This window comes from Tripterygium wilfordii, chromosome 3 (assembly GCF_013401445.1).
Source record: "Tripterygium wilfordii isolate XIE 37 chromosome 3, ASM1340144v1, whole genome shotgun sequence".
NCBI lineage: Eukaryota > Viridiplantae > Streptophyta > Magnoliopsida > Celastrales > Celastraceae > Tripterygium > Tripterygium wilfordii.
The window spans coordinates 8,189,576-8,204,310 of record NC_052234.1 but is presented as its reverse complement, the minus strand read 5'-3'; the positions used below and the strand labels follow the sequence as shown (position 1 = coordinate 8,204,310).

The window sequence follows — 14,735 nt, the reverse complement described above, 5'->3', positions numbered from 1 at the left end:
AAGAGTGAGTTCTGCAAGCAGCATCAGCACTCCATTTGTTTACACGTACACAGGTTTCTAGATTTGTCTTCTCTTTGCCTTTTATAGGCTCCATCTTGACCACCTTCCACATTCTTAAGCGATGTGGGATTCATGTAAGGCGTCAAAGTTCAACACTTTAGTCTTTAGCAATCATTTCACCGGTCCCACAATCACATTGAATAATAAAATAGTGAACCTACTTGGTAGTTGGTAACAGGGCCAAACGTGGGCTCGATTTCCAAGCCCATATCTTAGAACAAAACAAAATTGATTTAAAAAGCCCATGGAGGCATGGACTCCATACAGGCTTGTGAACGAGAATTGATGCACATAACATGTTTAGCTAGATGCCTAGAATTAAGGCTGAATTGTACATGTATGCTCCTCTAATTTGCTATATAATATATAATTATATAATATATAACTATTAAACTATAAATATTTATTATTTATTAAAAACCCGCGGTTCAACCTCCTTCATAACGGTTGAACCTCGAAACCCTTGACCCTTCAGCCTTGACGGTTCGATGAGCGGGTCGGGTTTAAAAACTATGATTATAGTCCATATAATAATTGACATCAGGGTACGATTTCGGATCCATTCAGGCATTTAGAAATTGAAAATGGAGCAAGGTTAGCATTTATGTTATTTTATTGGGAGTTTGATATTTCAAGTATTTTACCTTTTTTTATACATGAATGGAAAATTGGTAACTTTCACGAGTATTTGTCAAATAGTTTGTACCAAAAATGACCTCCAGTTATGAACACGTGGTAGGAGTAAGGAGATTTTATAGGGATAAGAGGGGCTCCAATTCTTGTCTCCAATTCTGGCTCCAATTTCTCTCCCGAAATTCATATCAAATCATGATTTTTTAAATGACATATTCGAGTTTAGGAGTTAGTAATTAGTGTTTAGGGTCTAGAATTCAGGGTTTAGAGCTTAATTTTTAATTTTTTGGGTTTAGAATGTATGATTTAGGGGTTACCTTTTTTTTTCAAAATCTATTTTACTATAACATTATGAACACCAAAATACTCAAGCACACATTTTATTTCATAATTTTACATGGTTTTGATAGAGAACTGAGACCAAGAATTAGATCCCCGTATCCTGATTTTATATTAACGTTTATTCATTTTACAGATAACCTGGTTTTATTTGAAGTGAAATCTGGGAAGTAATTGTTGAGATTAGGATTGTCTGAGAAGGTTTGTCTAGAAGGCTAAAATCTACTTAGGGACTTGTTGTCAAAATTATTTTATTTAATTTTAAAATAACTTGTTAGCTGAAAATCGAGATTTTAGCTAGATAAGCACTGAGGAAGCTCTGGAGATTTTAGAGTTTGCAGTCTACACGTTCCTAAATTGCCTAAGACACGTTTTCAGTACTTGCACGACAACCAAAAACCATAATCATTTTCGCCCCGCACTTTGAGCAAGAAGACACATTGCCACAGTAAAGCAAAAAGGAGCGGTAACAAATTGCAACCGTCAAGCTCTTCACCTCAATAGCCAACGTAAGGCCTACATGGCCTACATTCTAGAATAGTGGAGAAGGATGCATGTTCCTAGTGTTTCTATATCCACCTTGAAGAAGAGACATGACTTGAGACTTTCACCATGATTCCCATTACTTCAAGGATGTTGCTATTATGAAGAGTTTTGACCCAGCAACTCAAGCGTCAAGAAAGAAGATAGTTTCCCATGATTTGCCATGATAGAATATGTCAAGATCGTGCTAGAGATACAAGAGCTGTTGGTCACCACTGAAAACCATTAGGACTATAAGAACAAAAAGAAGAGAGGTTCACAAGCACATCGCATTGAACACAGACTCCACATATACAAATGTTATTGCTTCCTTAGCATGACTCCGATCAATTATCTTTAGCCCATTTATTTACTTTCAAGCCTTCGTGCTATCATGTTTGATTTAGATTGTAAAACACATTTTTTCACACATTTCAGGATGTACTCTCAATGAAAATTATAATGCATTCCAGTGATGTGTTGTTTTTCATTATGTTAATAAAAGTGCTCTCATTCTAGTGTCAGTCTTCTATCTGCTGCTTTTCTCAATTGACATAAACTGAATTCTAAGTCCTTTTTAGGAAGACAACCTCAAACCAGTAATTTTATGATCTGGGATTGCACACAGCTCGTTTGGTAGTAGGTCAGATTTGGTGCAATCTCATATCAAAAAATTTTGAACTAACAACAAATCTTGGCACAAACACATATCATCATCATACCAAGTACTCCTATCCCCATAATCTAAGATCGGCGAATCTCCTGTCCAGCACAGAAAATCTCCAATAATTTTGTCACACTAAGAGGAACTCTGAGTGTCATAAGTGGTTGATCTCCTGTCCAGCGTAAAAGAGAACAAACAATTAATGGAATATGTCATTGTCTAAGCAAATTCTCATGTAGGCCACCATGGTTGGATATTTGAGGAAAATTAACAACTATAAAAAAAAATAATTAAAAATAGATACTATAGGGGTTAAAACCAACCCAACGATGAACCACTCAAACAAGGGAGTCGATATTTGCACACACGCTTGGACTCACTGCACACACTTACTTAATACGCCTCAAAATTTTTTGAATGCACACATTGAACTTCCCAAAATATCTTTTTAGGCATATTAATTATATAACATTTAATATTCTAAACTACCCTCTTCCCCACTCACATATATCATCTCCCCTTTACTTTATCACGATATCATCCTTGCCTTTCTACTCTACTTGATATGTCACCAACTGCGAAATCTGACCTTGCCTTAGGCACACCTTCCCTTTGAATATTAGTCTCAGTAGAAATAGGCATACCAATTTGTGGATCTGACCTCTGTATTTCTCACTGTTCAAATTCTTGTTCAAAGAATTTATCCAACTGGAACTCGTGTCTCCTTCGAACAGGTTAGGCTAAGAGGCGAGACCATGAATGTTCTCTCTCCCGCTAGTACCTTCTCATTTGAACGAATAAGCTTCATGAGTTGCTCAAAGACTGCAACCGCTGACTTGGCATAAAGTATACAGTGAAATAAAATGAATGCATCTTGACAATAAGCCATTTGTTCAATTGTTCTGAAATTTCTTAAAACTTATTTTTTTTTTCATTATTTGTAGACATAATTCGATGCCCCTGAAAGAGACGAGCCATTGTCTTTGGACATGGAGGGTATGGGAAAGGGTTACACTATTCGAACCCCCTATAACTCTATACAAACCCCCTATCCCATCTCATCAATCAATCAAATAATTTATACATTTTGCATGTGCCTCATGTATAAAGGATGGGTAGAAAAGACTCGTTGAACGGAAATACTGATTACTATTTATGAGCATGCCACTACCGTTGGCGTAAACTGTATGAGAATCTTAGCAGTCTATCTCCTCTCTCTCAATAGACACTTCCACCTTTGGGCTGAATTTTTTGCCACCTCTAATCTGTCACGGTTTCACCCACACCATATCCACCTATATATATCTCTTTCTTTCTATGTGTATATCCTCCAATACAACAGTCTTTGTATGTTCATTTCATCAGTTTCAAGTTTTCATGGTGGAGTAGTTGTTCATATACAAGTAATAGTATAAGCCTCCACATGTTGTGGATATGGATTACTTGAGCAATCTTTTCGACTACCACTTGCCAAGCAGTTCAAGTGAACATGTAAATATAGATACCGATTTAATATTTTTAAGTAAATATTTTTTATTTAGTGCATTTTAAGTAAATATTTTTATTTAGTATTTTTCTGCAAATACTCAGTGTAAATTATATTGTTGGTAAGGTGATTTTATCTTAGTCGAAATAAAGCAAGAAGATGAACAAGCGGACAAGATGAAAGATAATGAGTTCAAAGATTTGTTCTTCGCACATCCTAACTCGCTAGATCGATTGCGTGCATTCCCGCACGTGTTGTTGATGGATGCGATATATCATACCAACAGGTACGGGTTGCCTCTTCTTGAAATTGTTGGTGTTACTTCAACTAGTTAGATTTTTTGCATAGCGTTCGCATATTTACACTCAGAAAAAGAGGTCAATTATACTTGGGCTTTGGAATGTTTGCGATCTGCAATGCATCGATGCACTAGCCCATGAGTTATCATTACGGATAAAGAGATGGGGCTGATGAAAGAGTGTGCTCAGGTATTTCCCGAGGCTTCGAAACTACTATGTAGATGACACATCTATCAAAGTATTTTAACCAAATGCAAGACAATAGAGCCTGACATACTTGCACAGTTGCATGAACTACTACGTATGCATAACAATTCGATGCGTACATGCACTCATATGAATTCATCAAATCTTCTTCCTAAACGTTTGTTCATGTGCTTGAATAAATTATTGTCTATGTCTTAAAAAATTATCAAATTAAAAACAAAAAAAAAAGATAATTTATCTTTTCTTTACACAAAAATTAAAGAGGAAAATAATAATTAAAAAAAATAATAAAAACCACAAAAAGAAGAAAAAAAATTCAATTATGTCTATATATGGATATATATATATATGTATATGTATATGTATATGTATATGTATATATATCTATATATATATGTATGTAATATATTTATGTTATAGTTTTTTATGTGCATTTAGTTATGACATGACAGCTACGGAGTCTAGGAGAGGGGGTTCAAATATCCAAACCCTATGTGGAAAGGACAAATAATGGATTAATTGATGGAGCATTAATATGTCAAAGGTGATACTGGGAGAACTGAGAAGATGGGAGATTAGGCCATGAGATGGGAGATTAGGAGGAGATGGTAGGTCTGAGGAGAGGAGATGTGATTATTTGTATAATAAATTTAATTAAAAAAGTTAGAGTTAAAAGCTTAATTCAATTTAATTGTACTGAAAAAAATATGGGTATACAAAACAAATAGGTTTTAAAGTAATTTCATATAAAAGAATAATTTAGTAATGTTAAATATTTAAAAGAAATGCGTGTAGTGAGCTTAAATAAGTGTGCAAATATCGGCTCCCCTCAAACAATTACCAGTCTAAGACCTCATGCGTCAAAACCAATCCAAACCCAATTATGCAAATGTAGCGTAAAGCCCCAGTCTGCGTACATACTCACATGAGACACCTACACCGGTGAAGATGGATCCAAGATGCTATCAAGACATGTATCAACAGGCTCACATGCTTATTAGGCTCAGTAAGGCATAGTTTGTTAGCTTTAGAAGAGTCTTGAGGGCCACTCACGAAGTCTCGTTATCTTCAACGGATCTCTCACGGTTGGCTGGTGCCGGGATTCAAGAAAGACCTTCCTCAACCTCATGTATGGCAAAAAAATAAATAAATGTAATCGTAGTTTTGTATGGTAAAAAATAATACAATTGGTGTATATGATGCTTTGTTTGACTGTTTGAATGTAAGTTACATTATTTCCTTTTCAATGTAATTGATGTGTATATATAAAATCATGAAAATGGGAGAGAGGAGGGAAGTGAGAGATAAAAGAGAGAGTATTTGATTTTTAAAATTTTAAAAAAAGAAAGGTGGAAGAGGTGAGAGAAATTTAATTTTCAAATACATGTCATGTTAACATGTCTAGATGGCAATGCCATCTACACTTGAGAAGAGTTAGGTTAAAAAATGTTGGAGCATTTCGCATTTTTGTTAAGGTTATATCATCTTTTATATCCTTAAAGTTTCATCGACCGATTATATCGTTGAAGTTTAAAATTTATCTATTCTATCTTTAATATTACAAAAACCAACACTATTTTATCCCATACCCATTTTCCGATGGTGTAGTTGACGGAAACTATCTGCGTGGCAATCGTAACCCGCATATTCATAGCGTGGCATTACACGTGTAATTTCATGACCAATTTTTTAATTAAAAAACGCCACGTAAAATTATACTAATTTTTTAAATTCCCCTAATTAGATATCATCTTTGTTCTTCTTCTTCATTGCGAAATCAAAGTACCGAACTTCTGTTACCGCCGTCACGACCGCTGTTGTGGTCTCTGAACAAACTTCATATTCATCGCTCTCCTCCTCCTAATCGCTTTCGGTGGGGAACCGTCCTTTATGTAATATACCGTCGATTTGTTTTAATGTAAATCTTTCATCGATTCTCCCATTTTTTTGGGTTTCCCCTGACCCAAAGGCATAATTTTTACAAGAAAAGGATGGGCAAATCCGAAACAAAAAACCCATTACGCTAAGCAAGCTAAAGAGTGATCTGTAGTTTGAGAAAACAATATCAAAGGTTAAGAGCACGCACCTGGGTTGTCAAGAACAAGATGGTGGGTCTTTTGAATTGATTGAGAATCTATACTGTGAAACTTTAGTTTAGTTTGTTTGTATATGGGTCTGTTAATCAATTTGGGAAGTTGAATTTTTGTCACGATTTGAGGTTTTCATTGGGTACTAGAATTTTGTCAAACTGGGCTTGATTTGGTATTTATTGTGGTAATTACCTCTTTCTCTTTGAAGATTATATCTTGATTAGTCGCAGCCGTCGATTCCACCGACCTTCCCACATGAGCAATATATGCAGAAATCCTTCTGTTAAAACTCTAACCCCGCCTTTCATTGAAGCCGATTTGGTATGTGAGTTGCTCCATTATGCCGTCGATGATTCTTCAGGAACAAAGGGGAGAGTGGAGTTGGGAGAGAGAGTGAGAGAGGCGAAGTAGAGAATCGCATCTTCCTGCATGTTTGGCAGGGCGGCTCCACAAGCGGCTCGCCATTCCAAACAGGCCATTTTCGCTAACACAACCGCTGGCACATGCCAAAAGAAGCTCCCAGCAGTTTTTATTTTTTTAAAATTTTTTAATGTGTGGGTCCCATACTTTAATATAAAGTATTACTATTTAATGATTTAAATATAATTATATTTTAATAAAAATTATAAATTAATTATATTTATCCATTTATAATTATTATATCTGTAAATTTAACATTGAAATAAATAATTAAAATTTAAAAATACAAATAAAATATTTATACTTTGAGACTTTTAATTTTATAGGTGTTTAATTTTAATACATAATGATAAATTAAAAAATACAATAAATGTACGAAAATTAATTTGATTAATTAAAAAAATACTTCAAATTAATTTTAAATATTAATTATATTTGATTAATTAAATTAATACTTAAAATTAATTTTAATAAGAATTATATTTATTAGATTACTTTTAATAGAAATATAAAAACTAATATTATAATAGTTTATTTCAATAGTTTTTCCGCTAGCGTCAGTTTTTAGTTCACCAAACACCTCACAACATATTTCACAGCTTTAAGCTCAACATATTTTTTACAGCATTTCTACTAACATTGAAAATCAATTTTTCCGTTATGTCAAACGGAGCCTTCATCTTCCCCTCTGGTTCAGGAAGGCTGAAATCCAAACCAAATCTGGAAAGTGTTGGTTCGATTTCAGCAACAAATCTGACTGAAAAGATCACAGGGAGAGCCATTTTAGACGATTGGCTTGGAGAAGAAGAAGTGGATTTTCATTTAGTAATTTATGGTTTTTTTATTAGCTAATTTAGGGGTTTTTGATGAGTTGGCCTTAGAAATACTAATGTGGAATTTGTTTTTTAAATCATGAAATACAATTACATGACATGTTGTCATTCCGGTTGTCAGCTGTGCAATTTCCAATCCTAACTCGTCGAAAATGGGGACTAGGATAGATTTGGATAGGTTTTTATAACATTAAAGATATTTGAGATAAATTTTAAACTTTAAGGATATAAACAAAAAAACGATATCACTTCAAGGATATAAAATATGGTTTAGCCTTTTTGTTAACAAATCATTAATTGTACGTCCTAGCGTCTATTGGTACAAATGTGGAAATGTCAATAATTAATTGATCCACAATAGAACTATATTATATAAAAACTAGAATCTAGGAGGTTCCAAATCATTTTAATCAGATCCCAAGTTGTGGAAACTGGAAACCTGAAGTACTCGTTGTTTAAACCAAAATAATATGTGTTCATAATTTTGATATCCATAATTGTTCATAATCTTGATGACATGAGGAGAAGTGTGGGGGACCATTTAATCCAAAATAGTCCCTCATACTTCTCCTCATATCACCTAGATTATTGATCATTATATACATCAAAATTATAGACATGTAGTACTTCCGTTGTTTAAACATGATATTACTTAGATTAGATTGGATTGACTGTACATATTGGGTCCGTTTGGGAGTGATTTGTATTTTAGTACTGTGAGGTGAGGTGCTGTGAGGTAAAAAATTACGGTGCTGTGAGGTGAGTTATGCTGACAAAAAACGTTTGGCATGTCACAAAAAAAACTATGGTGAGGTGCGTTGATGTGCAGTTGAGCGTTTGGATGAACAAAACTGCGGTGAGGTGAAGTGGGATAATAAATTATAAAATTTGTCTAATTTTAATTATTAATTGTAATAAATGATTTTGTGAACTTAATTTAGTTAATTAATATTTGTTATATGATGATTTATTTTCTAAAAATTAAATTAGTAATTTAGTTTATAACACTAATATATGTTTTAAATTAATATATCATAATACTTAATTATTTGTTTTGTACTTTATAAATAACTAAATTTAAAATAATTTTTAATTAAAAAAACTAATCCAAAAAATAAGATTGAACTATTATTTAATTAAATATTGTTAAACTTAAACAAAAATTGACATGCTTTGTTGTAATAATATGATGCCACGATTACAATTAAAAAAGTTAAAAATTTAAAATTATTGTAATGTCACCACGTGTATGACTAATGAGATTTAAAAAAAAAAAAAAAAAAACTTCCGTCATTTACGAAAGACGGAAGATCGCGTGTTGTAACAGTAACTTGCGGTGACTCTATTGCGGCAGGAAGAAAAACATCTCTCAATTGTTTTTGGTGCTACCGGCATTTGGAGCAGTGCAGGTTCAACGGACCGGGAAGCCAAACACCAAACTACTGTCAAACGACCGGTGGATCTCGCCGAGGTGTGGTGAGTGAGTGGCGACCGGAGTGCCAAACGGGGCCATTAGATTATCACATTCTAACATTTCCCACTTTATTATACTTTAAAGTTTAATCAATGTCGATGGGTAAGGCGCCCACAGACTTAAGAAGAAAACCAGAAACCAGTGTCTGGTTTTAAGAGAAATGGGGAATTAATAATTAATTAATTAAAGATTAAGATTGACACTAAGTTCCATGAAACCAGGAGTCAAAGCTAATGAGCTAGGTGGAGTTTTCCAGGATATGTGGCAGTGGCAGTGGCGGTTGGGGGGTCTTTTTGGCCTGTGCATGTCTGGCACCTGCTTTCTCCTCCTCCTCATGTTCCCTCCATGTGTTTTTTCTCTGTCATTTACTATTTTTTCCTTGAATTTATTTATTTTCTATCAATAACAAATGTTGCTGACTGTGTGTTGACGAAAAAAAAGTACAATTAGCATAAAAACTCATCGGATTCTCAAATTGTTTAATACAATTTTAAATAAAAAATGATTTGGTCAACAATTAGCCCCTTGATTGCCTGAAGAATAATCCTTGGAGGGGATGAACCTGGAAGAGATAATAATTAGTAAAAAAGAAAAACTATACATACACATATTTTCCAACTTCTTGTTAGTAACTGGTGGTTAAAGCAAGTGGTTTTTTGTGAAGGTTGTTTTAGTTTAATGGGAATGCATGATGAACCCAAAAACCTGGAATGTATTTCAATACAAACGAAACAAAACGAAAGATTGAAAGGTGGCACGTGCTGCCTTAAGGTTTTGCATGAATTTTTGGTTTTGCATGCAACTTGCAATCCCACCACCAGATGTAATTACCAACCACACGATGCACGTACTTACGACAACACATTCGGATTTGATTCTTTTGTCCTCTATATCTCTCATCACATCTTCATGAGACAAAAAAAACATAATGATATTTTCATGCCACTATAGCTTTCTTTGTTGGACACTGCACCTAATGCAAAGACGTACAAATAGTAAAATTGTGTGAACAAACTCTCTCAACTGTTACCCATCCAGAGGTTATAATTTTACTTAAGATAGAGTTTGTTTTTTTGAGAATAACAGTAAAAAAGTTGACAATCATTCTTACAGTCACTTTAGGTAAGGCTTCTCCATCCATCTCGCTTGTAGATTCTACAATTTTAAATGAATCGCGGATTTGCGGAGCTCCAGACCCCACTAGTGAAGGAATGAAACGGCAAGGGTAAAAAAATAGTTAAAAAGAAATGAAATTCAGGTGTACTGGAATTTTAAGGTTTGCACAGAAAAGTACACGGTTTTAGGTTTTTTGTCACAAAGGCAAAACCAAAATCCAGTAGCTGGCCTGGTATTGTAAAGTTCCCTGGAAATCTGGAGCAATGCCACGCGCCTTATTGACATTTTGCATGACTCTTTTGGACATTTCCCGTTTCTTTCTCTCTCTTGCATGCATCAAAGTTGGGAAGCCCGGTATCTGCTCTAATTTTATTACAACAGATCCCTCTGTAATACCTGTTTTGAAAATTAAAAATTTTTATTTTTATTTTTAAAAATTTTAAATATGTAGTGTTCATCCTAACGAACACAACGATATATTTTTTGTTAGAAACAAAAAACAAATTCAACATGAAAAAGACACGACAATTCTAGACCATCGGATATAAACTCAAAATATTTGATTTTTTGATCACGATGAATTTGATTTTTGTTTTAAACAAAAAATATACCATTGAATTCGTTATGAAAAATAATATACATATTTATAATTTTTAAAAATAAAAATAAAAGTTTTTACTACCCATAGAAGGTATTATAGCGGGACCAAAATGACAGCAGGTCCCGGACACCCTGAAACTTGAAACAAAATATTTACATAATGACACAATATACCGTCTTCTTTGTACTCCGTGAAAATAATCATTACTTGTTTTAAAAAAAAAATATTATTTAAGGCCTTAAAGTCTAAATCTAATTATATAGTCTGAACTCTAAATACTCTAAAAAATGGGTGCTCCCTTTTTCTTTTAAGGCTCTATTTGGTATGATTTATTTAGCGTAAAATTTACTTATAGGGTGACAAAATTAAGCACCTCAAAAGAGTTTATTTATAGTTTTTTTATTTTGTTACTTCCTTATTAAATTGAATTGCTATTGTAACTTATAAGTTGTTTTCATTCACACAATTACCAAATCGATTAGTAACTCAATTTATAAGTAATTTATTTAAGATCTCATAAACTAAGTCTAATTAGGACAAAATGTTCATTAATTCCATCAGAATTAGCAACCGTAAAGACTTTTGGACTTTTGCAAAAAGTTGGTCAATTAAGTTGAGTTTGGCTTGATGTATGTGCCATTATATTAGAAGTCAGCAACTTCACACAATATTAACACGTTGATTAATAATATTACTAGACCGTACACATTAATTAAAACATGCAAGTTGATAGGAAAATAAAAGGAAAAACCCTTAAACAAGTTGGTAAATTACGTGTGACGTTGAAGAAAGTGAGATCATTTCTCTTCCAAAGTTCGGTGAATGCCCTGTTTGTTAAATATACTACATAGAATATTAATACAGACATACGTACATTCATCACTTATTTTAAGAGTACAAGCGATTAGGTGAAAAGCTTAGGCCAATATCAATCTTTTTAGGGGAAGAATTTCATGAGTTGTTTGCATATTATTTGGAGAAAAAAAAATTGCGTTATTCTTTCACCTAATATTCTATTGAATATCCAATTGAATTCATTGCATGTAACCAAAATTCGGCTTTGGATAGAACTAGAACGAACTAGATTAATTTGTGAGTGAATAGTTGTCCTTACCCCACATATTACTTAAAAAATAAACAAAAAATTAATATATTTAAATTAATTAATTTAATCCAAGTTGGGCTAGGAAGAAGATAAGCATGAAAAAACACAGAGGAAAAAGGACTCTTCCATCTCCAAAACTGTTGGCTAGACTAGAAGGATTAGGTTAGGTCTAGTCACTAGTGGGGCGCCCACAGTCCACCATCCAAAACAGGGAAACCGGTTTTACTTAAAAGCGGTTTTGTTGAAGCCACACGATCTCCCGAAAACCAGGAGCTCTTTTTTTTGTTTTCTATTATTATTATTTTTTTTAAAAAAATCGGGATTTCCAGGTGGGCCAAAACCCCACACCCTCCACAAATATGTGGCGATTCGACCGCACTTTGAATCCAAAACGTGGCTGCCACGCGCTGCTATCTTCTCGTCTCAATTTTGTAAATCCGCTTGCATGGCACACAACCCCATTTCCTCTTGTCCTCTTAAAAATCCTTTTTACCATTCTACCCTCCCCACCTACCATCCTTTTTTGACAAAAGAACGTAAATTTTGGAATAAAGTGGTGGCAATTTGGAATATAAAAAGGACGGAGAGGAGTTACATACGTTACAAAAGATGGGTTTTTAATTTCTCTCTTACGTTTTGTTTTATAATATTTGTGTTGCTTTGGCTTTTGCAAGGGACTCCCAATGGGAATGATAAGTTAGTCCCAACAATTGGGGGTCCTAAACACGCGCGTGGAGCTGCGATTAGTGTTAAGATTACTGCTTTTCGAGAATTTTTAAGACCACTCTCCCTGAATATGGAAACCAGTAGCGGCCTCCCTTGTTTACTTATACACTTCCTTCACAAGTCTCACAGAGGATCCTCTTAAATTGAATACCCACTTCTTCTTCCTCTTCAGTTCTCACAAAAATAAAACCCCAAATCCTGAATTTCTTGTTTGGTTTGCTTTTGTTGGAGTGAAAAATGCGGATGAGCTGTAATGGATGTCGAGTACTAAGGAAAGGGTGTAGCGAGAATTGCAGTATTAGACCTTGCTTGCAGTGGATTAAAACCCCTGAATCACAAGCCAATGCCACTGTCTTTCTTGCCAAGTTTTATGGCCGTGCCGGACTCATGAATCTCATCAACGCCGGCCCTGAACATCTTCGTCCTGGTTAGTTTACCTTTAATCCTTCCAAAGTTGTTAAATTTCTTGAAACTGGCGATTGACTGTTGTTTGTGTCGTTTCGCAGCGATTTTTAGGTCTCTGCTTTACGAGGCATGCGGGCGGATCGTCAACCCGATTTACGGGGCGGTCGGGTTGTTGTGGTCCGGAAGCTGGCAGCTCTGTCAGGCGGCGGTGGAGGCGGTGCTCAAGGGAGCTCCAATCACTCCGATCAACTCCGAAGCTGCGGCTAATGGCAACGGGCCGCCGCTTAAGGCGTACGACATCCGTCACGTTTCGAAGGACGAGAACTCCGCCGCGTCCAACGATCTTAACCGGGTCAAAACCCGGTGCAGAGTCAAGCGGACCGTGGTCAAGCCCAAGGCAATAAAACCCGATCCGGTCAACGAGACCGCCAACTGGAGAGCGAGTTATATGGAAGAGTTGAACCGGTCAACAAGCCACGAATCATCTGTGAGCCACCAGTCCGTGGGAGCGAATGTCGTTGATGGAGAGAGCAAGGAGACAGAGAGCATGATCTCCGTTGAGACGGCCGAACCGTCGATGCTGTTCCGGGCCGACCCGGAGTCCGGTGTTGTCCGAAATGGGGGAGCTCGGAATGGGACCGACCTTGGGCTTGGGCTTGGGCTTGGGCTGGAACTGACACTGGGGTTGGAGCCCCTGTCACGTGAGCATCACGTGATTCCCGTGAAGAAGAGGAGGATTGAGGCTTGTGATGGGGACGCGTGTAAGATGGAGCTGGGCTTTTAATACCCGGCCTGAGTGAGAAGCCCAAGGAGAATCCAAAAAACCTCGTCCAGTTTTGGCGGCTCTTGTTCGGCTCTGTTTGTTTTTATGCAAAAGAGTTTTGTCGTTTTTTGCTTTTTAGTTTTGTCATGTTAAAATGTTTACATGAACAGAAATGGTAAATCAATAGAGGCTCGTTTGAAGTTTGTACAGCATAGTAAATGCTGTTATGTATTTAATATTTCGACATATGCCAAACAGGTCACAAAGGGACCGACAGGGTGCCGGAGATTTCGAGGTGCCTAAACTGTCTGAATTTGGCATGCCACTTACACGTGCTGGGAATGCACATTTAGATAGCTGATTGGCTAGGCCGTTTTGTGTAGCATGGCATGCACGGTTTTATGGTATGGTCCAAATGAAAATCCTCTTTTCCAATTTTTGATATTATTTTACTAAGCATTACTTTCTATTATAAAATATGGGAACATCAATTTGTAAACATTAAAAAATTACATCCCAATTAAATAAAAAATAGTTGGCTTTAAATGAGTTCTAAATTAAATAATTTATGAAGCCCAAATCAAATTAGGTTAGTTAAATGGATAAAATTTAAGATAAATTAAAATAAAATCAAATTCAAACAAAATAAAAGAGATAATCTTTGATTTGGGCTTCAAGTAAATTTCACTTCTACCATTGCTTATAAATCTCATTTGGAAAAATAGAAGAGGGGATGAGGATAAACTATCTAAAGACTCTCAAATTTCCTTCAAATTCAAGTTCTCTAAATTAGGAATTCTTAGAATTCCTTCAAGTCTAACAAGTCAAGTCCCAGAAGTGAAAAGTATAAGTTCTTCAAGTCCCAAATCCAAGTCTAGCAATTAAATCTAACTGGAGTTTATTACAAATTTGTAGAATTTGTTTGAAGTGTTCAACTAAAAATCAGAGGATTTCGTATTCGGGTGAAATACGTCAAGAGAAGAAATTAAGTC

General features: G+C 35.2%; 1 protein-coding gene across 1 annotated transcript; it reads left to right on the top strand.

The window, feature by feature from the left end:
• Window positions 1–12,472: 12,472 nt before the first annotated feature.
• LOC119995247 (LOB domain-containing protein 40-like) lies at window positions 12,473–13,974 on the top strand. The gene is made up of 2 exons (XM_038841693.1): window positions 12,473–13,002; window positions 13,082–13,974. The coding sequence occupies exons 1-2, from the start codon at window positions 12,813–12,815 to the stop codon at window positions 13,762–13,764; spliced, it is 873 nt and encodes a 290-aa protein (XP_038697621.1). The 5' UTR covers window positions 12,473–12,812; the 3' UTR covers window positions 13,765–13,974.
• The last annotated feature ends 761 nt before the right edge of the window (window positions 13,975–14,735 follow it).

Bases quoted from the DNA above. Each gene is read 5' to 3' on its own strand.
- LOC119995247 (XM_038841693.1), top strand. From the start codon at position 12,813: ATGCGGATGAGCTGTAATGGATGTCGAGTACTAAGGAAAGGGTGTAGC. The intron at 13,003-13,081 runs GTTAGTTTACCT...GTCGTTTCGCAG, and splicing joins CCCTGAACATCTTCGTCCTG to CGATTTTTAGGTCTCTGCTT.